General features: G+C 43.5%; 1 protein-coding gene across 4 annotated transcripts in view; it reads left to right on the top strand.

The window, feature by feature from the left end:
- Window positions 1-22,225, top strand: part of LOC112557109 (carbohydrate sulfotransferase 11-like) — a 48,319-nt gene extending 26,094 nt beyond the window's left edge. Inside the window, exons 1-5 of one of the 4 annotated variants that reach the window (XM_025226750.1) lie at window positions 303-452; window positions 16,585-16,716; window positions 18,013-18,117; window positions 19,052-19,137; window positions 19,573-22,225. In XM_025226750.1, the coding sequence (XP_025082535.1) occupies window positions 16,614-16,716; window positions 18,013-18,117; window positions 19,052-19,137; window positions 19,573-20,460 (1,182 nt within the window). In that variant the 5' untranslated portion in view covers window positions 303-452; window positions 16,585-16,613 and the 3' untranslated portion in view covers window positions 20,461-22,225. Of the gene's footprint in view, window positions 1-302; window positions 453-6,419; window positions 6,930-16,584; window positions 16,717-18,012; window positions 18,118-19,051; window positions 19,138-19,572 lie in introns of those variants that run through there. The other 3 variants (XM_025226751.1, XM_025226747.1, XM_025226748.1) reach the window with 3 other exon arrangements.
- Window positions 22,226-26,980: the final 4,755 nt, after the last annotated feature.

Here is a 26,980-nt window from a genome sequence, read left to right as displayed (position 1 = left end):
CATGGCTGATTCTTCGACAACTTGAAAAAAAAAAATTTGGAGCAGGAAAATGATCGAACTCAGTTTCAGAGTGGTACTCATTATTTCGAGAAATTATATCGAACAAATTATTGAAGGTATTCAGTGGGACAGTGATCCAATGATTCAACGTTTCCAAACACTGCAGATTTCTGGAGGAAACGGCGAGGAAAATAACATTGCGAGTCAGTGGACCACGCCATTGCAAAGAACCACAACCCTGAACTGTGCTCTGCTTGCAAAGAGACCAAACACACAACTGAGACTGAGTTTAGAGCCTTAGAGCTCACGTGACTTTGTGACAATCTACTGGTTGATCACGTGTATCCAGCCGTGGCAATGCAACGTCAGTCCTGTTCTGATCCGATAGTGCTGCCACCTGCAGGAGGAGCAAGGGGAGCTACTCTTGACGGCCATTCCATTGAGGAAAGAACGTAAGTTGCAGTTGATTCTCATCGCCAGCTCGTGGCTTTGTCGAGGTTTATTTGTTTCTTTATTACGACGCCCACCTTTTTACATCCTACAAACAATGATACATCTCTACCCTTTGAATTGTTAAAAAAAACTTTAAAGGCTGTTACAACATGTTACCACATGTTTGAGGATTACGCGTGCGACCTCGCGCTTGTAATGTAACATTATTAAAAGACATTTCTCCTCTACGAGCAGCAAGGGCCAATCGCAGTTGGCTTGAAAGGAAAGGTCATGAGAACATCAGTGTCAAATAAATATCGGCTAAAACCATGTTTTCCCCACCAAGACGCCATTTTGTGACGTAATTTGTCGGTAACCTCGCCGATCCAGCATTCTCATTGGCTAAATTCTATGCAGCCGAGGTCCAGCCCAGCAAGGTCTTGCAAACCTTCTTCGGGTCCCTTTGCGCGCCCTGAGGTTTATTACAACAGTTTATTACAACGGATTGTTGCAACTTGTGAGTCACCTCTTAACAGATACAGTCTGCTTCTCATCTCCTCAGACATAAACTGATTATGCGAAGGGTTGTTCTGCTTCACCTGAACAACAAACAGGCTTAGCTGACATTAACTGCCGACGAACGGAAGTTGTGAACCATGAAGAGGTTACGGGATATTTAATAATTATAAATTAAAATTACCTGTAATAATATTGTTTCGCGTACTTGTCTCCAACTTACTTGGAAAGAAAACTAAAGCAAAAAAAAAAAAAGTATCCAGGCAGAGAAGAAGGGAAGGTAGGTAAAGCCGGATAACTCATGGATTAAAAGAAAGGGGAAAAAAGAAAAGAAAAAGAAATTAATGATGGGAAAAATTGAAGCATAGATAAACAAAAAGAAAAAAGAAACCCCTTTCATTCCCTTCCTCGCCTCCGTTACGGAAATGCAAGCGAAACGCCTGGGATTTGTACCCGTGCAAGTGGCGCCCCCTAAGGTGAAGCTTTGAGGCCAAGGACGAGGTTTAGTTTCGGAGCAACTTTCAAACGGTGGGAGCAAACCTGCTTGATGGATTTGTCAGAAAATGGATTGCACTTCGCCTGCTAATGAAGCAGGAGGCGAGAGGTGGCCCAGTTCTGCAGCTGTGTCTGAGCAGCAGACGGTTGTCGGCACTTGCCGGCTCGTGGCCTCATTCCAATGTCCTTCGATGTGAAGCTGTGCGAGATATTCATGTTCTTGTTAGTCGATTCCTGTTGTTTCACTTAGGTTGTAAAATACCTATTTGGAAATGTATTTAATAAGTAAATAAACAAATTACTCAACAATTGAGGGTATAACAAAAAGGGTATTTGCTAAAAATGTTTAACCATGTTTTGTCAATGCATTAATATTTTTTTAAAATTAGAAATATGTATGAATGCATGGAAAAGACAATAAATGAAATCATACATGAATGAACACATTAACCCCTACACCCATCCGCCTATGCACCCGTACTGCATGCTCACAGAATTTCTCGGAGATGCTAGTGCACGACCACCACTTCCCACGTTCTGGTCGCTCGTCTGGATGTCGTGTCGAGGGCTGAGCGCAAGTAGATCGTGACGAACGATTGGCACCTTCCGGGAGGACCTCGTCACACTTCCCTCGCCTCCCTTTCTCTTGATCCTCTTGATCTTCTTGATCCTCGCCTTTCTGCCCTGCTCTCACTTCTCACTTCGTTAATGCCCGGGCACCACCCCACCCTCCGTCCCTGTACCCGTTCGTCCCGCCAGGGTTATTCAGTTGGTTTTACGTCTGCAAGCAAGGAGTTGGGGGGAGGGCGCCATCTTGCGTTGAAAACCTAGTCTGAACTGTTTCCTGCTGTCCAATCTTATTAAAAGAACAACAATCCACCCATCCACCCACCAAAAAAATTCATTTATTTCTGTCCCCCATCCTCACCACCACCACCACCTCCGGCCCTCCTTTCCGCGATGTTCTCGTTAACCGAGGAAATGCTTATCTCGTCGGAAATAGTGTTCATCACTGCGCCCTACGTGTGAGCTTTCGTCGAATGTGGGACGGATTATCTGATGTGGAGGATAGGGACCAGAGGCCGGGGGTTGTTTTATCGGCGAGCGTAATATAACGCAGATTGTTGAGCAGACAGCGCGTGGGGCGAGCAGGGGCGAGGCGGACCCCCTGAACCCTACTGTGTCTGCGAGACTCGCCGGGTAGCAACTGCTGCTGCCATGTTATCAGCTCATTCATCTGCGATGCAGTCGGCACGTCGTCGTCCACTTTTCTCTTCAACGCCGGATTGAATTTGGTTTCGCTGGTGGTTGTGGGACACCGTGTGGGTAAACATGAACCGAGGACATGATACAGAAACACGGAGACATGCCATGAAATCCCACGCTCTTACTATTCATAATTTATATATTTTAACAATATTTTTTTACATGCGTCTGTTGCGCGAATTTAGAATTCCTGAGGATGCCGTGGGTGTGCCTAAAAAAATAGAAATTTGTTTTCCTTTCCTCTTCACTTCATCTTGTTGGACCATTCTCGGTACGCAATCCTGTCTTCAGTCGCTTGGAGTTTGCTCCCTGTACGTGATGCTGCCGATGATTGGAGTCTGAGGACCGGAAGTGTCCTTTTGTTCTCCGGAGGACCAGTCTGGGTTGAGTGGCGAAAATAAACATTTGCCTCTGTCTGCTAGCGGTGGATGCGAAGGGGAGGTCACTTCAAAGATACCAGAGGTCATGACACTCACGGCATCAGAGGGTTTACACGTGGTCCACATGGATCAGGGTAAACAAAGCTGGTGTGGATCATGGACCGAGATTCGAGTGGTGGTCAACGCACGGGGTAGCATCGGGGTTGGGTGGGCAGTGACGGGTGGGTGGTGGGAGAAGAGATCGAGAAGGAGGACAGAGTCGTGATTAGAAATGTTCTGTTGTCCTTCTGACATTTGCAGAGATCTTCTGGTCCAAAAAAAGAGTTCAGTGTAGACCAGAGAGCAGGTAAAGATGTACCCGGTGTATGGCTGAACTGACTTCACCATCAAGATGGTATTTCTGCGCATGCCTAGACTGACTTTGACGAAGTGATGTGGTGCCGCCTATTTCATGCACAGTCAGAGACAACACTTTCTTGCTTTCTCACTCTCCTATTTTTTTTTTATCTTTCTTTCTTCTGTCTCTCATATGCACACACATAGGTAGTAGATATATAATGTTACTAATTGCAGTTGAGACAAAATATTATCTTTTTTTTTCTCTTGTAAGCCAGATTTAATCTCAAACCCCTCCAGCAGCCTACCCGCACTGCTCAACCTTTCAGCAAGACCACAGATGTAAATCAGACTCACAAAAAAAAAAATTCTTTGGCGTGTGAGACGACAGGCACATGCTATACATCTACCTCTGAAGTATTCAGCGCAGCAAGTAATGTACATACTACACGATAGACAGACAGTCAACACTCACACATGCACGAGATCATCACAGACAGCACGTTCCTTGGATTTCGTAATGTGGATGTGTAGACATTGCATTGGATGTTTCTGGATGTTCCACTCTAATAATTTCATGAACTAAACTCTGAACCATATCGCGGAACACACATCTGGAAAGAGAGATTATGTTAGAGAAGAGCAGGGGGGACTGAGGGAGGTGGTCCTTGCTATGATCATTAATCACTCAATAATGGGATGGTGACAGGTGCAGGGGCTTGGACCTACCCGGGGAAAACCCTTGTTTCCGAAGACAATGGGGACGTCGGCCATGTTGAATGGGAGTAGTGCCGAGGGTTGGATGATGTGTATGTGCTTGAGCAAAATTTTCTGAATAATGTGTCACCTTTAACCTTTACCAGTTGGGTAAATGGTTTGTACATAGCTGTGGAGACCGCCGACTTTTATTGATAAACAAACAACGCCATGGGTCAGTGACCTACAACATAAAAAGATGAAAAGACTGATTAAGCAAACAAGCAAACAAAAAAAGAACCCTTCTACCAGAGAACCGTCAACTCTAGTGTTGGGGTCAGAGCTCGGTACCACTGGGGTAGACCCACTTCGTCATTTGTCTCACTGTTTCAGTTGTAAATCTCTTGAGGCTTTATTTCGAGGTCCAAGTTGCGCTCCAGCGAGCGCGAGATAAAAGGTCAGAGGGCAAGCTTGAACCTCGGATGTTCTGAGAGCTTAGGTTCATTGACCTGGACTTTTTGTATTTAGCTTCTCACGTTTGGACTACCCTTACTACCCTTACTGTAGCGATTCAGAAGGCAAGAGGGTACGAGGGAGACACGTTTACCTCCACTACCCTGCAAGTGTTGTCAGACTTGTTGGGGTGGCCTCTGACAACCGACTGATGTATAGTATTTGCTTGCGGTATGAAAGAGGTCTTCGTGACATTCTAAAGGGCCTGGCAGGGTGTGGCTGTTTTCAAATGACTAGGGAGTTGGGGGTTGAGGTTTCAGACTGTTTCCAAACGGTTCCGTTTCGTTCACGGGATCATCTAATGAGCCAACACTCTCTGACACAAACGACTAGAGATCGACAAATCAACTGAAAAAAAAATATTTTAAAAAAATCAGCAATGTGTTAAACTAAGCCAACTGCTTGTCTAAACCGGAACTAAACCTGCATGTCATCATGATTGTCATTCATCAAGGACTTTATTTTCCGATATAAACGTCCATGGCCAGATGCCTCTGATTGTCCCTCCCCCAACATCCTTCCCCCCGTTATAACAGTCCGTCAACAGGGGAGACCTGTATACCCGTATCCGTGCCCCACCCGCTTTTCCTACACAGACTCAGTTTCTTCCTAACGCAGTTGGCATGTTCCCTGCATCTGGACATCTTGAGACTTCGCCAAGGGCAATAAAACCAGTCTCCACCTTTATTTTCTGCTCACAAGAAATTTTCTCATCAACCCTGGGTTAGCTCATCGTTATTCTCTTCGCCACCTCCGCGTGATGCGGAAAGAGGCAGGTAAAAACATTTCTCTCGCCGAGAGACGTCGCTGCTAATTAACCGCGATTCCTCTCTTGCTTTTTCTGTTCTTTTTTTTTTTTTGGATAAGGGAGGGGCTAGACCGGATAGAGATGGGGAAAGGGGGAGAAAGCCTTGTGTTTGCAGTTAACGCTGTGTGAACCCTAAAGTCGGGGTAAAATAACCCTACACCCTCTAGACTGACGACGTAGTTAATATACTCAGTAACGAGTAGTTCGTTACGGTAAACTAATTAAAGTTGCGTGATGAGGATAGGTTGCAGTGCAGCTACGTTTGCCAATAAAGCTATATATGTCTTGAGATGTTTATCAAAGCGCAACATGTTTGTTGCTCTGCCTGGATGAGTATTGTCAGTGATGAGCCGACGGTCGACTTCGGTGGCCGATGTTGGGGATAAGCTTTTTTGAAATCCCGATCATTTCTCTCTCTCTCCTTCTCTGGGACCAGTAAAACCTACTTAAAATCGCAAGGTCTTCGGTCGGGTGCTGGCAGCACTTTTTTTCTCTAGATATGACACCAAAAGCCAAGTTCTTAGATGAATTATTTTTAGTCTGACCAGACTGTGTGTGGCCCAGTAGCTGAAGCAGAAGGGAGATCACGCAAAGGGTTATCGCAAGGCAAGGAGGAGCAGGGAGCAGGTCATGGGTCAGTGCTCAGCGTCAACGTTGCGCCTGCGCAACACCGTCTTGCGTGACACGAGGGCGTCGGCGGAAGTCGTGCTGCGGAGGTGGTGACACTCGGTGACGTAACGGCTGGAAAAGTGGGGTGGGCTGGGGTTGGGGTAGGGCGACAGCCCCCTTGCGTTGCGTCATTGCGAGGAGACAAAGGGGTTGAGGCGGGGTGAAATTTTCTTCCCCTACTCGTTGTCTACAGTCTACCTACCATATCCTAGGGACTAATTTCTATAGCGGACCTCGACAGTCACACTTCCCACTAGCCACCACCAGGGAGCCTACCTTACGTTATATAAACCTCCGTGGTGCCACCACCCGTGAAAACCCCTGCCACTTCTCGAAACACACGCACACCGCCCACCCGCGTACAAAGCCCTGCCACGTCGCAAAACACACGCACGCGCTGTCTTTTAATGCAGCTCCTTACCTCTGAAGTCGACTGAAATATTTAAACAGGCAATGAAGGGTAAAGTTTACACAACCGACACAGGAGCTCCACTCCCGAATTCAAAAAAAAAAAAAAAAAAAAAGTCGTCAGCGGTTGTCTGCTCGCGGCCTGCTCCTTCGTACGGCGACCTGACCCCGTGTGACAGCCACCCCGCCCGCACGCAACTACCTCCTCCTCCACCCCACCCCAGTCCAGCCCCCATCAAGCTTTCGGCTACGCTCCAGCAGCTCCCTGGCCCCTACACAGCGACGGACTCAGTGCAGGGCGAGTGGCGGGTGTGAGTAGACAGGTGCTCGCAGTCTGGGAGCGGAAGTGTCGTGTGGAGATAGTTCTCGCGCTCTGGCCATCCACACTTTCAATGGTGCTCGTCGCAAAGGTAAGCCGGGTGTTCCACTCTTCACTTCATTCATCTTTTCGTTGCAGCTGACCTCTACCCAGCTGTGTAGACCACGTATATATTATCATGATCAGTCGAGAAATATCTAACAAGTCCTCGTCACAGCTGACTGGAGCGACTTATCGTTAAGTGTTGACGAGACTAAAAGCTCAAACCAAGCTGGCGTCTGTTATTTGGTGCTAAATTTACGGGTACACGGTAGTACTTGTCCAGGTAGTACCCTTTTCAATGAGGCATAGGGTCTTTTCAATGAGGCAAGTTGGTGCCACATGACATCGTCACGAAAATTTCACTTCAACCGTGACGGCCCGTAACTATTTATGTCTCTTACTAAGGAGGTATAAGTTTTTCCCATTCTACTTTTAGGTTTTGGGGAAGGATGTGTTAGAGAAAGTACTTTTTTCTCTCAGCCAGTTTATTTACGAGGGCGGCGCCCATCTACCTGTCTCCTCCCTCCACCATGCTGCTTTATCTTCCCCAACCCTCCATACAGGTAGGAACCCACTCCGACAGGTGGGTCGACTTAGGAAAGTTCGCTGGACAACATGGGTATCGAACCGACATTCGATCTAACCGCTTGGCTATCCTCTTGTCTGAAGGAAGAGGAGACTGTAACACTACACTGACCTCAAATATCTTGTTGACTACAATGGTCTAGTGCAAATAGTTCACCGTGTTAGTAGTTTGTCGACTTTGATTTACAAAGTGCACTCACCTTAGTCGTTGTAAAGTCCAAGAAGCTACTCCCTTTCAAAAAAGTCCTGTTAACTGGACACAAACTGTCCAACAATTCGACTAGAGATATGTAAAAGTCTTAGCTTATACAGATTAAGACTGATTAAGAAAGCTCTTCACAGCGGCATACTTTAACAGTAAACAACTTTGTTTACAGATAAATAATTGTGGCGACTACTGTGTCGAACACTTGTCCCTCCTTGCTGTTTGTTGTGTTGCTAGATTATTCAGAGATTTTTTTTCTTTCAATTCCATGACATTTTTACGACTTCTTTCACGACTGTCATATCCTCGTTTACAGACCTGTCCGTCCAGGGGGTTGCATTCATTTGTATAAGTTTATTTTTTTTAAAAAAAAATCTGTTGTGTCGCTAGTGCGCCAGGATTATAAAAAAATTGGGTGGAGGTTCCTGGCTGCACGCCACCCCTTCCCACACCTCCCTGCAACAAGGGGGGAGGTTTTTTAGTGTGTGACCGAGGAATGTGTAGGGGGGAGAGGAAGAAGGTAGCAGCAAAGACAGATAAGAATGGTTTGGCGGTTGTGCCCAACACGAAGTGGAGGTGAAAGGGAGCAACAGGTGAGTCAAGAACATTTGTAGCAGTGTGACACATCACATGGCGAAACATGTGCTCCACCCCCAAAAAAAGACAAAAAGTTGAAGAAAGGAGATAAAAAGCAAGCAACGGATAAAACAAGTATAACATGCATCTATGCTACATCATTTAGGTGAAAGCATCTCCTTCATCTGACATTTCCAGGTGTTGAATGGGACGTTGGGTCGTTAAGTGAAGTGAAGTGGTGTGCACCTGCTGCATGTCACTGGCCTGGCACTCCTCCAGTGTCACACAATGACTGCGATACGTTTGCATTTAAAGTGATATTTAAAGCCACGGTCAGGCCATCCAGACAGCTCTAGTAACCCGAGCCAGTGACAGGAAATTATTTTTTTCAAATCTTCATTGTCGGTTTTAGGTTTGGCAAATATCCAGTCGGATTGTAGTAATGATTGGGATGTGGGGAGGAGAAGGCGCCGTTACACTCCTCCCTACTCATAGCAAGATAAACAAGAAAAAAGAGTTAAAGAGAGATTGGAAGGCAGGATATCTGTTAGCAAGTTTGTCGTCTTTAATCTCTGTTTCCATTTGTTTGCACGTGCATGTAGGTCTTGACACTTTGTACGAGGTCTGTGAATGGAGGGATACCTTTGTAGCCTCTTCGCAGTTGAGGGTCTGACTGCAGACGAATGTTTTCGGGGTCAGAGGTTATACTTTCAGCTGCAAACATCGGAAGTTGCAAAGCTGCGGCTGATTACCAAGATGCAGAGAAACGCGGATTCAGACCGACAGAAGTGACATCTTCAAGTGAAATTGTGTATTTGTTTACAGTGTAATCATTCTCAAAATATGAGCAAATAACTTTGTTTTACTTGAAGGCTCCGACGATACGGGAGGTCCATGGAAAAATCATTCTGGAGTGTCGTAAGAGTTACTGATGCAGAAAGAGACAAAAAGAGAGAGAAATGCAGTGGCTGGTCGCGAATATTTTTTTGCATGTCGTACCCGGGGTGCTTATCAAAGCTACTTTATCTCTCCCTACTCCGCCTTTAATATTTGGTAGTGCGCTTATCTCTCCGTTCGCACTCTGCTCGCTTGTGGTGTAGACTAATGGAAACTTTTTTACAAAAACCATCTGCCAAGGAGGGTATTACTCCCCCTACCCACCAGAGGAGTATAGGAACATCCATTATCTTCCCTCCCCTTCCCCGAAACAGTCCTACCACTGAGGTTCACGAAGCAGGGATATCGTCAAGGTGGGAAGACAATTTGCTCCAAAGGTGTGATCACAGGTCGAGAATGTTCCTGGGAAAGGGAAGCAAACTCCAACCTTGTACAATAATGTATAAACCCATGCGAAATCTTCTGTCATTTCCATGGTGTTGAGCATCGGCACTATTTTCTTGAGCAGGGTGAATGTAGGAAAGTAAGACAGAAGAAAGAAAAGCTGCTACAACTTTACTTTACTGTCTATTTAAGCCAAACCCTCAGTGAGATAAACTCATTTCTGTTGTTTTGACTGCTGGAAAATATATCGAACCTTCATGATCCATGTAAGTTGATGAGTTTCTCAACCAAAAGGTATACAGCCACAGATAGAAATAAGACACCTTCGTGTACAGCTCTTTTTTAAAAAAAGCCATTTTTTAATGGATGATCTGCAGTGCTGACAGCACAGAATAAAATGAGGTCTTTAGGGGTAAAGAAATGCATGAAATTAAATTCCCGGGGCCTTACAAACCGTAGAATCTATACAAACCTACTGCGTATAAAAGGACCACTGTTGGCTTGTCATGAAAGATGAGTGCACTTGCTGACGTGCCCTGCCCCCTTTCACATGCCCTGCCCCACCCGTCTATATTCTATGGAAGGAACGACAAAACTAAAACTCTCGTCGAGGTTTCAAGATTTATAGAAAGATGCATCGTCGAATGATGTTAGTCGTATCGTATTTATGTCAATGCGGTTTAACGTTCCACCCTGAATGTTGGAGATAATCTCGGGTGGTGTCTACCTGCACAATGCAAGCGTCACTCGTCCTACAGGCTCGTGACATTAGTCATCACACTGTCTGTCATTGGACAAACAGGAAATCGATGTTATGCATGAATATATGAGCAGACGACACGCTGGCAGGTGCTTTTTGTTTTCTTTTGTTTGTTTAGTAATGCCATCTTGTCTTCGCACCCTGTCCCGATTTCAATGTTCCATCTTCGCGCACCTTCTCTCCACCGGTAAGCTGATCAGTTCTGCACTCAGCAGAACCTGAAAAATAATCTCTTTGTGTTCCATTCTCACCCAGCCTCAAAGTCACGACTACTACAATACCTTCCTTGAATTCTCTTCTTCCTTCTTCCAAAGAACCTATCCTAACGAGCCTATGAGGTTTTCTATTCGCTGGGGTCAGGGAACCTAATAGTCTGACTACCTGACCCACGTGACCATAAAATAAAGACTGAGTTGACAGGGGCACAGGTCGCTCGACTGCAGTGTCTGATTAATTAAGACGAGTTTCAAATAGTCCCCCTCCTGTGTGTGTCTGGGGTTTACAAGGTTAACAGCATTCAGTTACAGGGACAGAATGGGATTTGCCATGTTCGTTCATGTTGTCATGTATGTCGTATCAGGATCTTCTGCTTCTAATTACTAAATGTTGTCTCCAGTTCTCTGGGTAATGCTCTGAGCGTCTAGAGTTAAAGATGAGTTCCCAAAGTTCACAGGTAGTTTGTCATGTCTAGAGAACAACACGAGGTAGGCGGCACCAAACCTGCTCCTGCCATGCTTTATTACTATTCCCCTGAATATAATTGCCAGCCAGAATATAAGGATTTTTAAGTCAGGAGTCCGTGTTGCCATATAAGGCTATATCCTGCTCAGACTGTGGAGACGACCTAACAACTTGGGGCCTTAGTCACGAAGTGTAGGTAATTCCCTTGGGGTATCTATCTTTGCGAAGTGAGGTATTTGACAACAGGCTCAGACAGGTCAGCTGGTAATGTAAAATCCCTTGGGTATGGTCCTCCGAGGGTCTGCTTTAGAGAGCTGTAAACAATGGTAGAACAAACTAGCATGAGCTGATGTACCTTTGTTTATAGGTAGGTTGCCTGCCCTTTAAATAACGGCAATTTAAACTTTTTTACCTGTCAGAACACTGGGTAGGATCTTAAAACTATAGCCTTCCTAGAAGTCGCTGCAAAACACCTGTCAACTGTCACCGATCAACCTGAACAGGAAAAAAAACTCCAGCAAGCTATAGTTGACACTGCAAGGTGATGTTGACAAAGCGTTTGTCAAAGCGATCCACCCTCATGCTCATTGTCATCTTGTCAACGCAGTTTCTGTTTATTTTTTAAAGGCTCTCATGTACTTTGTGTTGCTGGTGATGTGCAAGTTTAAAATACTCTTCTATTTAGAATACTTGTGTGATTTACCTTTAGTATAAGAGTTTGCTTATCTATTTTTTTTTTTAATTCGTTTTGTGGAAAAGCAGACATGATGATGATTTGTGGAGTATATACCTACCCTTGATGAGTGTTTAAATAAATAAATTCACCTCACACAAACATTACACCTCGTTCCAACAGATCAACCAATCCAGCGCACACCTCATCCAGTCAAGCGTGAAGAACATTTGCACAAACTGTATTAATGCACAGTTCGTGTCGGGGTCGTGGCCGGTACACGGAATTGTTAAGACATCTTGAAGTAGTCGGCATGATATAAAATATAGAATAGAGAAAGGTAGAGGACTAGAGGTTGTTCCAAACTACAGGGCCAAGACAGGAGTATTCTGTTCCCGAGTTTTCTTTTTTACGTCGAATGAATGAACTTGTTGGACCGAGAAATTAAAATAAAAAAAAAAGAGGTAGAGAAAAGAGGGTTTGCAGGCAGCAGGTCACGACACAATTACGACTGTGACCTTTTCTTCTGTGGTTGAGCACAGCGCGTGACCGTATCTGACATCTGTTTGACCCCACTAACCCCCGACCCTGTCTAAAATGTGTTTTGTGTGTGTGTATGTTGGGTGGGAGTGGGTGGACGCTGTACAACTTGTCCTTCCCAACCACCTCCACGTCCCTGAGAGTGCACGTGCTGCGTAGTTTACTCCTGGTTCATCTAAAAAAAGTCCAGGACTATCCATCCATCCTACTACTGCTTCCTGGTATCGTTTACTCCCGTTATAACTACCACCCACTCTCACATACATGTGAACATCAGCTCTGGTAGTTGTTACTGCTGCTGTCGTACTGCAAATTCTTTCTTTCTCAATCGCTCCACGACATGGATACCGACCGCTGTCTCAGTCCAGGGACCGCACATGGCTTCTTCGACGACTTCTTGTTCCTCCTACTAAACTGCTCGCGCCTGGATAAACAATACCATCTACAGTCTGAGAGCGAACTCTGCCCTGAAATAATTTATAGTTCTCAACCTAATTAACTTTAAAAACAAAACTTACATTAAAGCACGCATTAATAAAACCCATAAAATCTACTTTGGAGCTTCCCCGCATTGGGTGGGACCATTAAAGGGTTAAGTGTGAGGTACCTACCCCAGATCTGGGTAAACATCGCCTTTCCGTTCTCATGATACATGCCTACAGACATCACGATGAACAGAAATAGAAATAGATTAACCTCTAGAGGTCATGATGGTGTATGTATACGTTTACATTGTGAAGGCCTCAGCCAATGGGAGGACTAGGACCAACCTTTATACTCGGACCTGTGTACACAGGGACCTTTCTTTGCATGGTTATGTTTATCGGTGCGTGCCTCGAGAACAAAAGGATGATATTTACCAAGATGTAGGGAAATTTGCAAACATTGAAGTGGTTAGACAGCTCAGGATGTCTCTACACGAGGGTCTTTCACCTCGCAGGGAGCAGCTAGACATTTGTTGACATTTACTGGATCGCAACGATGAGCCACTCTCGTCAAGAACACAAGACCTCAATTCTGTTAAAATCATCTCCATATCTTCAAATTCCTATTTAACATTTTTGAAAAGAATGATTAGTACAGAAACACCCGCCACCATTGAAGATGTGTCTTTTGTTCACAAGTTGAATACCTCAAGAAGTTCCACACCATCCATGTCGCTGCTCTCAACAAGTGAAACTCTCTTTGTCTGTCTCCGTGCATGAGTGTTGTGCACATGCAAACATCAAAGCATAAAGAAATCTGTTGAAGTGTTCCGGCATATGGAATAGGTAAACCATTTTATAAAAAAACACAAAAATCTCCTTTTTTGTCAAATATCACCAACGCTTGTAATTTTTTTTTTGTTGGGTCCTTGTTCAACAAAAACAGAAGCGACCAAAGTTACGATAACATTTTCTTCGCAAGTAGATTTCCCTCTCTGCTTCCGGAAATCAAATATGTTTGTTTATATATCTTTCACGGCCGACAAGATGGAATCTCAGCTGTGATGGAGAAGTGGGGAGAAGCAAAGAATAAACAGTTTATGATGACATTCAGAGAGAGCGGTAGCGGTGTGTTTCCGATTAGTTCCTACTTGTTCCAAGGAGCGTGGAAACGGCAGTTCCCTGCCTGCAGGCACTTTCGCACCCTGCAGCCGGTAGGAGCAGGAAATGGTGCACTGACTGGTTGGCAGGTAACAGCCATCAAAATCTTGTCATTGGGTCTGTCAAGTAACTAGAACTCCTTCTTGAACAAAGTTTTACCGACACCAAAGACGAACAAACATTTTAACGTTTTCATGACCTTTGACACGTGTTCGCTCTAAACAGACATCTGGCAGCACAAACATTAAATACATTAAAATTTAAAAGTCTGTAACAGAAATAAGAGTGTTGGCATCTGTTGGAAGATTCTATTTTGATAAGAAAAACATTGTCTTGTCTCTACTTTTTTTGTTCCTCCGAATGATTATAACCTTCTGCCCTCCCGTCTTCTTATTCTTCCTCTGCCGACACTTTTCGCACCCTTCCTGTTTTGTGGGTCATTTTGTCTAGACTCGATGTTTACTTCGTGTCCGGGACAGACCTGGAAGCATTCAGTTGAAAGGGGGCACTTGAGAGCGCGAACTTCAAAACATCGCAGGGCGACATGGGAACCCGACGGTTCCGTCACGAGCATCTTGTCTGCACGTGTTGTTTGGACCCGCGTCTTAGAGAGCTTCTTATGAACCATAACTCGGTCAACAGACGCTGGTCGACTTATAAAGATTTCACGTAGGAAAACAAGTTTCTGGTGCATGCATGGAATATTTTTCTAGTATTAAGACCAAAGCGGTGAAAGGAATGTCACTAGGAGTGGAAGGGTTTGAGAGAAGTGAGAAGAAACGATTCCAGAAAAAAGTCGTCTGGTGTAAACAAGGTAGCCGCCGAGCTTTTCCCTGCCGAGAGCATTGAAAAAGAGAGAAAGACAGGGAGATAGAGCGGGGGAGAGCGAAAAAAAAAAGTATATAATAAATAACAAAGGATGAAGCTGACTTGAGACTGAGAAACTTTGATATTTTTCCAGTTTTGTTTATTCTCTGAGCGTTGGCGTGTAACATTCTCTCACACAATATCATGCAGGCACACACACATACACACAGGCATGCACGGGTTAGTATTAATATTAAGATATACTATCTGCTGGGTCAAGTGGAAGGTGTGTTGATTGGTGAGGTCCTTACGACTGAGAGCAGTAATCGTGTTGATCAAGATACCACTGGTCTGCCCTTTGATGTCCGCTCACGTGTAAATACGGTCAGGTGTGAGTCATTACGTCCAGTAGCTACTTGACTGTGGGAGGTACGTGGGTTAATCGAGAGAGAGAGAGGTAAGTACACAAACACGCAGTCGTTGGTCGATTAACACACATGTGTAGTGTGTGTGTGTAAGGTGTGTGTGTGTTTGTGTGTGTGTTGGAAAAAAGGAGAACTGGATGAGTGTATGTTGTGGTTGTGTGATTGAGTGGTTCTGCCTCCTTACCATTTGCTTTCTCACAAACTCCCAGTCATGTTAGTAAGATACATGCTTCAACCTCAGATATCCTCGAACGTTTGTCACAAAGCGTTGACATTATCGGAACTGGTGACGTCACTAGGATAAACCTGTTGTCATAGTGTAACTCTCAGTGTCATCTCACAGAATGTTGGTTTAAATTATCGCATTTACAAACCTGTCATCATCGTAATCAGCACTACCACGACTCCTGCTCCCACCCCAACTACTATCACCACTAACTTTACCATTACCACTTTCATTATCAATAATAGGGTTATAATTATTTCCCAACAGGGAGGTGAGCTTAATGCGATTTGCGATACACAGTATCCCCATTACCCCTACCACTACAACTACCCTGGCATACCTGAAAGCTAGTACCTGAACATACCTAGACATACCTAGAGAACATACCTGGATACCATTACCTATACTAGACATACCTAGAGCTAGAGAATACCTAGAGAATACCTTACCTAGACATACACACCTAGAGAACACACCTGAACATACCTAGATACCTCACCTAGAAGACATACCTAGACATAACTAGAGAACATACCTAGATACCTCACCTAGAAGGACATACCTAGACATACCTAGAGAACATACCCAACTTCACGCCCTGACAGCGGTTTTAAGCACCACGTGCACCACGTGCCTTGTGTTGGTTGTGGCAGCTCACAGCTCGACTCTTGTTTAATGTTGTCTAGCGACGGCTGTTTCGGAACGGGAGGGGAAGTGTGTGGAATTGTGCCTCCGTAGGCACTGAGGCTGCAGCTCCCCCTAAGTGTAACTCTAGAACAAATGTGAATGGGATACACAGAAGGAGGGCATCCTGGGATCAAGGTTTGTAGGAGGAGGGGGAAGAACTTGGGGAAGGGTAAGCGTTGAATGGAAGAGATTTTTTTTCTCTCACAGTCTGCAAAGAAGCCTGGGAATACGCACAGTCCTCACATTCCCGACATTCCCCTGTGCACTAGCGAAGGCTGTTTTTCAAAGGCATTCCACAAATATCACGGAGGAGAAGAGACTCCTCAACATTATTTTCAGTCGTTCTTGAACAGATTGAGGTCTTTCCTTTCCTCTAACGTTAAGGTTTTATACTTCTTTCTCCCCTTCTCTCTTTCTCTAATTTTTTCGGATGAATTTATTTTCTAGGTTTGACATTTTAAAATATATATTTATCAAAAATAAAAACTCTCTAACGTTGTTAACGGCACGAATAAAAGAACGCGTTGACTACTTCGCAAAGATTATATGCCTGAACTAACAGTTTGTTCATGTTTCTGCTGTTGTCGCTGATGCTTCTGTCCTCGTCGTCGTCGATTATGAGGATGATGATGATGATGATGATGATTGTTGATGATTATGATTTTTTTCCAGGGGGCACTACTAGGTGCACACCGGCTTGAATGGGCGCGATGACGTGCGGGCGCTCGATGACGTCATGCATTAAAGTGACGCTGTGCTTGCTGAACATCTGGGTGCTGTGTGTCGTCCTTGTCGTGGCTCTGGGTACGTCACGATGGTGCGCCGCTCACAGCACGTGGTGACGGTTGACACTGTGCTGAAAATGGCCGGCGGTGTATTTCGTAATGATGTATTAGATAATGGTAATGGTGGTTACAACGACTACCGTAATAGTGATGTAATGGCGGTTGCTATGACAACAATGATGTATTTGATGGTGATAATGGCGAGAATGTGGTGTAATGGTAAAGATGGTGTTGTAATGGAGGTAAAGGTGCATTTAGTGATGATAATAATGGTGGTAGCAGTTGTGTATAGATAGTGACGTATTTAAAGATGGAGTGGTTATTGTCCTGCATTTAACTTAATTTATCGTTGCCTATCTAGAAATAGCTACCTGTCCGGCTATCTGTCAGTACCAGACTGTAGTAGCTATAAAAGCGGCCTCGTGGAAATGTCTGTTGCGTTCGTTTTAACACTCTTGTTAAATTTTCACGCAACGTGAGTAATGTTCAAAAGCCTTGAAAATCAACGAAAAACAAATTTAAGACAAGCGAGAGTTGGTATTTTTATTTCGTTTTTTTTCAAGCAGAGTTGGATCATTAGAGAAGAGGAAAAGAGGACGTTGTACCTTGTGTTAGGTTTCAATGCTAACGTAATCTGCGCATGCCTTTGTGAACCGGAAGTGCTCACTCAAGTGCAGGAAAGTTTAAGTTCGTTAGAGGGACAGTTAAGTGAGGAGAGGTAGGAGCGTTTGTACTGTTAAGTGTTCATTACAAGAGAAGAGAACTGTAGCTACGAGAAGACAACTGCATCTAAATGGCCAATTAACCTCTAGAAACAGAACAGAAAAGAAATAAAAACAAAACCGGGGAGAGAAGGCAAATTTATGGACTACACCTGAGCTCATTTATAGAGAAAAAAGATCAAATGAGAAAGAGAGAGAATGAATGACAAGAAAAGAAAAAAAAATACAAAAAAAATAAGAGAGGAGGAGAAGAAGAAGGCGAAAAGAAGTGCGGACGAAAGACGAAAATGGAAAAAGAAAGCAAAGAAGGAGGGGTTAGACACGAGTCTTGTATTACGGAAAGTCCTGACTTGAAACTGTTGACAGTTTACCCGACAGAGTACCCGCCAATCAGCGTGTCTGTACCTTGACATTATTCTGTAGAAGTCCCCCTTTCTTTGACTGAGAGCATTAACTGCAAAAGTGAAGGTGGAAACTTGTCTCTCCTTCTATATAATAATATTTTTTTAAGTACAAAGATCTTCCTGTTTCTAATTTTACACTACTTCCCTGCTTTCCACAATAATGTCAAATGTGCGTTCGTGCTTCTGCAGGTCACTGGCGGATTTTTGACACTGATCTGTCGTTCACCCGATCTTTCGATGACGCCCACCTTGTCGTGATGAGAGAACTGAAGGAAGAAGGATCCCCAAAACAAGGTCAGGTCCTTTTTAGCGAGTTCCGTCAAACCATTTTTTGCCTTACTTATTCAGGATGGTAGGTGATTAATGATTTCCATGGCGAGGTTAAACGATTTTAAGAATGATGATACCAACATTTCGAGTGAAAAACTGCAAGAAGGTAAGATTAAAAAAGACGAGAGAACGGGGTGGTTAACAGATGTACCTATTTGTAGGACGTTCCTACAGAGAGTACATCTGTATTTATATTCTGGAACTCGGACCACTTTGGTTGTTTATGTCTTTCTGATGTTAATGGATGTAATTAAGAGAACTGCGATCGCGGGCTCATCCAACACTTGACTCTGCTTACCTGACTTGTGCAATTTTTATCCAGTAAATCCTGTTAACAAATCCACGCAGGTGAAGGGTGTGTTGTGTGTCTGGAGATGTCCTTGTGACCCGTTAGTTTATCTCCAGGTGAGAGGAGCTAAAAATAGAGACTATACTCTGGTTAAACACCGCTGACAACTGTTCCCCTTTATTGGTGGTTCATTGAATCAAGTGCTTTTTTTGTCCAGGCAGGGAAGGACTATGGGAAAGGCTTGTGTGCAGGAAGTTGAAAACGCTTAATAAACTGAAATGACATTTTTATGTTTCCTGGGGATCTGGCCTTGATGACCTCCCCTCCGTTTTTTTTATTTCATTAATTTAATGTTTTTATCTGTACGGTAGGGCCTGTCACTAAAATATCCATCTTACATACAGCCTGACTACAAAAAGAAATGAATGAATTTTTTTCTTTCTTTGCTCACTCGAAATTATCTCCCTTCCATCACAACTCGCTATTTTGTATGTTTGTCCCGTTTTTATTATATGTTGTTGTTGTTGTTGTTGTTTTCTCAGTTTGCTTCACTGGGTTAGTACGACCTCGTTGAATCTCATAAAGGTTGAACTTTCTTTTCTTGATCAGCAGGTCCTGTGTCGACCCCTAACAAAACGGTCGTGACGACGGCGACTAAATCTAAGTCTGTGGTGGCGGCTGCTGCTGTACCTGCGGTATGTTTAAAACGGTTTACTTGGATAATAAGATTTAAAGACAAAAATACACATTTTTTTAACGCACGCCGATTTTATTTAGATACCATTTTTCAGTTTGTATGGCGTAAAGTCGCGTTACCAAGTCAAACTCCCAGGATGTTGCTTTAATTATAAATATAAGATCGGTGGCGATCGTTCCTGCAGTAAAGAAGCATAATGCAATATCTGCAGGGACTGACCATTTCGTCGTAACCACGGAAACAGCACTATTATATTTGTCCTGAACCATTTATCCCATCGCGTAATGGCTTACTCTCGCATCCTGAATAGTTTCAGGTGAAGAAGAAAATAACAAAACATTGGGACAGAGTACGTTATACAGATAAATGTTATGTTTCTCATAGATCAAGAAAATAGAAAACTAATTTAGAAATATATTTTTCCTGTCCTCAGTCACCCAAGCAGTCGCCCACCCAGAAGGAGATCGCGGACCGGGTGGACACGATGCGGCAGTGGTGTCGACGCTTGAGGCCCCACTACGTGGACCCCTCCGTCATGCCGGCCGAGCGGCTGTCCATGATCATGGTGGACCGCAAACATCGCCTGGCTTTCTGTCAGATCCCGGGCGTGGCGCAGAATGACTGGCGGCGAATCTTCATCTTCCTGACCGGCAAGGTCAACGCCAGCAACCACCTGCAAATCTCCGCCTACGACGCCCACAGCAAGTACGGACACTTGATCCAGCGTCTGAGCGACTTCCCGCCGGCCGAGCGCAAGAAGATTTTGCATGAGTCCACCAAACTGGTCTTCGTCCGCGACCCCTTCGAGCGCCTGCTTTTCACGTACCAGAACAAGTTTCTGGCCAAGTACAGTAAGTATTTCCACGAGACCTTCGGCCGCCGCATCATACAGCGGTACCGGAAGAACGCCACCGCGCAGGCGCTGAAGAGCGGTAGTGACGTGACGTTCAACGAGTTTGTGCGTTTCGTGGTTGACAACGAGCGGGAGGCCACAGGACTGCTGAACGAGCACTGGGAGCGGTACTACAAGCTGTGTCAGCCCTGCGCCATTCAGTACGATGTGGTGGGCAAGTTCGAATCCCTGGTGGCGGACACCACGGAGGTCCTGTCGCGGGCCGGCGCCCTCAAGGTGCTCAAGCCGCCGTACATGGCCGATACCCTCGTTAACTCTGAGAAGGTCATGAACAGCTTCTACCAGACGGTGAACCCAACTGACCTGAAACGACTTTGGAAAATTTATTACCCGGATTACAATCTGTTTAGTTACCCGTACCCTAACGTGCTGAAAACGGTCTTGCGGGCAGCCACTAACGACTATTGACAAGCACAGAAAGAAAACAAAAATAATAAAAAAGAAGAACCAAAAAAACAAAACCCAAACGGGTGTCGGGCCTGCTTGCATTATGGGTAGCGATGAACGTTTTGTTGAAATGTTCATACCAAAGGAAACAGAATGTGGGAGATCCGGAAAGTCATTGAAACCGATGAACGTGTTTTGTGATCTTCATGACAGTCGTTATAGGGTGTGGCCCAGCTCTCCTCCACACCATTGACAATACTGAACATTTTTGTTGTGATGTAACAGGACGTTCGTCAATGGTACCAGTGAACGTTTTGCTGTGATTTTCATGACGTTCGTAACAGGGTCCTGGGCAACGTTTGTGTGTGTGTGTGTGCGTGCGCGTGTTTTCTCAGAAAGAGCAGTACGGGGAGAGAGAGAGAGCGCTTCGTCATTGTGTCTCTGTGTTAGGTATTTACTGAACTGTGGACATATTATTTCTCCAAAACAAGAGGACCATACACATATATGTGTGTGTGTGTTGAGATGGGGAAAGACTGTGTTGACGCTTGCTTGTGTGTCATGGGCAAACGTTTATGAACTAGTGAAAGAGAGTGAGAGAGCGAGTGAATTAGAGAGAAATATACAGAGAGTAGATATATATATATAACCCAAACACTGAACAAAAGAAAGAGAGATAGAGAAAGACAACCATTCTTTTCTTTTAGCTCAGAACGCATTCTTTTTTTCCATTAAACAACAGTGTAACGGTGTCAATATGTTTACCCACACAGCAAGGTGAAAGTCCCAGTAAACAATATAATCATTTACGAGGTCAGTCTAAGGGTCAGTTCTCCCCTTGCTTGCTTTCCCTTCACCACTAAGGCTTGAGTCTCTAGTTTCACAAAAGGTCTGTCATCTTAACATCCGTTGTGCAATAGATTCTGCCATGACGCCTCTATCTTTAATAGATAAATTGTATTAATTAGTAAATTGTCTTTCTCTCACACACGGATATTTCTCTCTCTCTCTTTTTAACCTAAAATGTTTCAGAGTTGTAAATATTTGCCTTTGTCAAACCTGATGCCAAAGTTCGCGAAAAGTTTCTCGGTCTGCAGCTTGCCTTTGACGCAACTGCTTTCGGAAATCCTAACATTTTATTTTGCTTTTCTTCATGTGCACTACACCCTGTCACCCCGCCCTACCCCCGACTCTCATATTTTTGTTTTAAATACGCCATACTCCGGTAGTTTTACCTGTCTTAGTTACCTGTACACAAAAACCTGCGGTGTCTGTACTTAATATTTTATTGTTTAAAAAAAAAAAAAGCGGTCAGTTTGAAATCGCACATCTAGACTATAGTTATCCTGCACATTTTCAGCATATACATTGGTATACTTTATCTCATTTAATTTGATTTATTTTCATTTCATTTCATTTTTTTTCCCATTCTCACAAGAAGATGACTTTATGTCCCTTTTCAGACATCTATACTCTCTACACCCGCCATTTTTTTCTTTTTTTTCGATTTACCTTACCTTATTTCCCTCCAATCTTCGTTACAGTTGATGACGGGTGACACACAAAGTATCCCTTTCCATTATCAGCATCTTTTCTGTGAGAAGAAATTTTGTAATAAGATAGTTTGTTTAATGAAAGATGTGTCTGAATTCATATGGATCTCTTTTTATTTGCTCATCCTAAGGTAAAGAAACTTATTTTTGCATTATGTATCTGTCTCACAGTATTCTTGTCTTAATGACGGTGAAAATGCAAAGAAAATAATAAAGAAACACAACAAACGTAATGCTAAAATTATCTGAAATACATGAGTGAACTTAAAAAGGAACGAATGAATGAAAACAGCGAGCTTTTGGAAGGTTGAGTAAGCCCTGACCGAGGAGAGAACTTTAGATGGTGTAAGGGAGGTAACCTACATTCCTTATGATGGTTTTTCCCTCGTGGTTGTCTTTCCTAGATGTTTATGGTGCGATGCTAACAAAACAGAACCTCGGTCTACTTACAGTTCGAAATTCTTGTATGTAAGGTTGCAATATTTTGTTTGTTTAAATTACATTCACATGAATGTACTACACTGAGAAAGAAGCTACTAGACACGGTGTAACGTTTTCGTCCGTTAGGCGACCTATAAACGCAGTATTTTGTGTGACTAAAGCGAATGTTACTCATGTCTCCTCCAACTTTTGGCTTATTTTTTCAATCATTGCAGATTTGTAAACTCTATTGGATAAATTGTAACATTAAATAGCAGCCCTACATAACCTAATAAAAGTTAAGTTGATGTTACACGATGTCGAATTATACAACATAATCGAAACGAAGAGCGAAAACGGACTGTTAGTAATCTCTCTTCCAAAGTCTCTAGTGCGTGCATGTTGTCAAGCCAGCGATTTGGCTTCATGTCAAACTCATCTAACTCAAGGATCTTTTGGAAATTAATTCCTGACAGAAATAAATGAGAAAGAGTGAGAATATATATATATAGCGAGAGTAAAGTGCAGTTAAAGGGGAAAAACTCTTAAAACATTGTCCAACTCGCTTTTTTTGCATGGTTACCTCCCTTATACTATATGCCGTGCCGACTTTCACCATGACACTCTATTTTCTCATGAACGATAACGATGCCGCATTTTGTTTATTATCCTCGTCTGCACAAACCAGTTGTGACTTGACTGTAGGTAACGTCTGCTGTCGACGGACACCATGTTCTCTCGTTATTCTACGGCTACAAAACACTATTAACGTAAAGAGAAAAATAATAATCTTTCATTACATTCATCACACGTTATATAATGGTTTTCTACAAAAGTTTATATCTTAATTCTCTCTCTCTCTCACACACAGACACAGACTAACGGTATACAGAGTATACGCATTGGTTTTAAAGCATTTTAGTCACACATTTTAAGAGATTTTTTTTTAATGTTGCTGTTTAAATAATAATAAGACGAAACAAATACCTCTGTATGTGTGCCTTATCAGTATTTCTTATGATTACCACAAGATTCTGTTTTTTCAATCTTCTGAAAGTGAAAGCACATCAAAAAATAAAAGTTATTCTTTATTTCCTTCTTTTTGTCTCTTTTTCTGAACTCTGTGAGTTCTACAGAGCGTTTTATTTATCACTAATACAATAACAAATCACATCTGCGAGTCAAAACACTGTCGGAAAAGAAGAGAAGGCTGCAAATGGATATTTTAGTAGTGGTAGTGAGCTAAAGTGACTGCATCTATGCAGATGGCATTCGACCTCTTCTCACCTTCATTGAGTAGCTACACTAACCGAGAACACAACAAACTGAGTCGAGCGCCTGAGTACTGTTGATGGTGGGTTGACATCAAAACAAAGATATCTAGATTCAGACTGAACAACATGATTATTATTATTATTTCGCCTTTGTTTATCATTCTGAATCTAAATAATTTAGCTTTGATGCTTGAAGTGTTTTTATATTTAAACAAATTGCCACCACTAATGCTAACAACATGTCAACGATTCAGTTAACTAAATACGTTAATATTCGAGAGAAAAAATATACGTGGTTTTCTAAACTTCTTTCCAACATTCAGTTATGTTACTTGACAGCAGCACAAAGCTTATGTCATAAATTATCATTTAGGTGCAGGTTAAAACCTTCTCAATTATTATTTAACAGTATTCCGTGTTTTATTCGTGCTGGATAAACGAAACATCGTCGATGCGGTTCTTACGAAGAATGAATGCTTAAAACTTTCTTCTATGCGACTGCAACACCACCATTCGTGCAACGGTCAGATGACGTATCAAAACAAAGTTCATTTATTCAGTCAGTCTGGCAGTTTGTCCACAACCCAGTGATTCACCCCACCCCTCAATTTTACCCCTTATCCGTCCGATATCGGTTTGTCGGTTCCTCTTCCAAGGCCGCGCGGAGGTGGGAAGGTGGGAGCAGAAAGACTGATTTCATTGAAGACTAATGGCGAGCTAACCAGTTTCAGCCCCTCCCCATCCGGGTAAGGTTTCGCGCGCAGCAGCGACCTCTCCTGACAGGACGCACGACCCTGTCGCGTCACGCGCTGGCAGCAGATGGAGGTGCCCGCTATACAAGGGAGAGCAACGCGTCTCTCGCCTCGGCTTGCCAGTAATGACAGAGTGATCTATTCTTTGCTAATCAGATTTCCTTCACGCCCAACTGCACCGATTATATGAATCAGAAGCAGTCTCGCTTTTCAAAGGCTACATTGAAAAGAGAGATTACATATTATATTCACTCTTTTACTCGGTGCTTTCTGAAACAGGAAAAAAATTATACATGATGAGAGAATATTGTTTGGAAATTTTTTTTTTTTTTTCACTTTCTAATCAACAAAGCTAATTTTGAGTGCATGTGGTTTCTTTATCGTAGGTTTTACATTTAGACGAACAGCTACAGTTTGGTGGTGACATACTCTTTCCCTCCCTTTCCCCCCACTTTATGTATGCAAATTAATTTGCAGGACTGCTCCAATCTGTTTCTGCGCTACTTTGTTCCCCAGCAAGCATCTTCTTGACATGCACACGAGACCTGGTGTTGCAAGTGGCGGTGGGAAGCTGTGGGTACCGTGCCTGTGTATCACCTGATGCAGTAACCCTTTGAGCAACACATGTTGCATTGTTTCTAACCGATGATGTGCATGTATTGTGCAACGCATTCATGCATTTCATCCCCTTCCCGTATCACTGAGCAGAGCAATCATCGCTAAATTGGACTTTTTGTGTTTTTATTGTTATTGCTGTCGTTATTGTTGCTATTATTGTTATTATTATTATTAACACAAAATAATCTCTCTCAATCTCGCTTTCTCGTTCGCACTACTTGTAAAAACAAAAACAGAAAAACTGTGTGATGTCTCTGCTGCCAATAGGGTAAGATACATTATATACTCCTCTAAACTTAATCTTCTGTTTCTGGTTTTAGAGAGCTGTGCAGTCTGTCTCTCTCTCTCTCTTTCTCTCTCACACACATATTCTATCTCTCACCATAACTTCCTCCCTGTTTCTCTCTTTTATATACGCTATACAATGCCAAAACATTTCAAATTCCCCATTGACTACCTAACCTATGCGTGTCTCACAGCGGAGTTTTGGTTAGCAAAGTGATGAGAACGAAGGAATGAAAGAAAGAACTGTTTGTTATCTTCTTCATTCATGTTTCCAATCTTCGAAAGTTAAGGCGCTGTATGGTCCTATCAACATCACTTCCGTCTTCTAGCGGAACTGCAGATCGGGACATGCTCTATCGCGACACAAGTCCCCCGCCTGCCAGACTTTTACTCCGGGAAGTCGTCGAGCGGGATTCGCTGGGACAGTTCCCAGGCAGACGCGCTTCCCTCCGAATCCTCCCAGAAAAGTCAGTTTTCGTTTCGCATCTGCGGTGGTGCCTGAAATTCAGCTTATCGGCTTATTAGCTAAAGAGAAGCCGGTGAAGTTTCTTAATTATCCCCCTTGAACCGTAAACACCTTTGCAGGGTGCGCGGCGGTGCAGCAAGGCAGATAACTCTCGCGCGCTTGTCGCTGGCAGCGGCCGCGAGATGGCTCTCGTCGTCACGGTCGTTGCCAGGAGACGATACAAGCCTGGAGGTGGCTGATGCTGTGAGAGTTCCGCTTATTTATTCAACATATGTTCTAGCAGCAGCTTTGCAGATAACGAGCTGTCTGAAATAATAATGGTTTCCGAGAAGGTGGGGATATTTTTTTAACCCGTTCTGCTGCATGTTAAGTAAATAAAAATAAATAGAATGTTTCTTATTTCTTCTCTGTTCTTCCCTTCTTTCCTTTGTCTGTTTTCGTTTATTCCCCATCTCCTCTATTTTCTTTCTTTATTCTGTTTTTTATTTTTTTTTTAATTTCTACTCATTGTCTTTATGTCTGACTTTCGTTTTTATATTTTTTTAAATTTTTTATTTATTTATTTTTTTTTTTGTTTGGTTTTTTTTTTTTTCCTATGCTGTTAACCCTCTTATTTATCATTGTTCTGCTGTTCTGTGGATGCTGTTGCCTGTCTGTCTGTTTCTTATCTCCTGCAGGTCCTGCTGTTTCTCTACAATACAAGGCAAGTTTCACAACCCTGAGGACTTTACCTGAGTTCGCGCCGAACCCAAACTCGCCACACATAAGGCGGCAGTGCACATGAAAGAGACAGACACCGATTTGGGAAGGAGGGGGAACCAGCTTTGATCTTAACCACTCGGATTCGTGAAGCCACCTGTCCACCAGTCAGGGTTAGAGTCTCATTAACCCCAACGACTTCAGTAGCCAGCTGCTAATCTGTCTTCTTCGCAGACTGCGGCAACGTTTCTGTCGGAGGTAAAATTTGGGGAGGGGGTCAAAGTTGCCACCCACCCACCTACTTCGTCAGAAGATCAAACGCAAGTTGACAACGTCTCCGCTGGAGGCAAGGGCTACAGGCACTGACCCTCCCCTACCCTGCTACCCCCGGATCTTACCTCTCATACTTATCGTAGTCCCGTTCACATCCCGATCGCAAATCCCTGCCGGCAGAAGGAACTGCAATCAAGGGAG

Source organism: Pomacea canaliculata, linkage group LG2 (assembly GCF_003073045.1).
Source record: "Pomacea canaliculata isolate SZHN2017 linkage group LG2, ASM307304v1, whole genome shotgun sequence".
Classification (NCBI taxonomy): Eukaryota; Metazoa; Mollusca; class Gastropoda; order Architaenioglossa; family Ampullariidae; genus Pomacea; species Pomacea canaliculata.
This window is presented reverse-complemented; position numbering and strand designations above follow the sequence as displayed.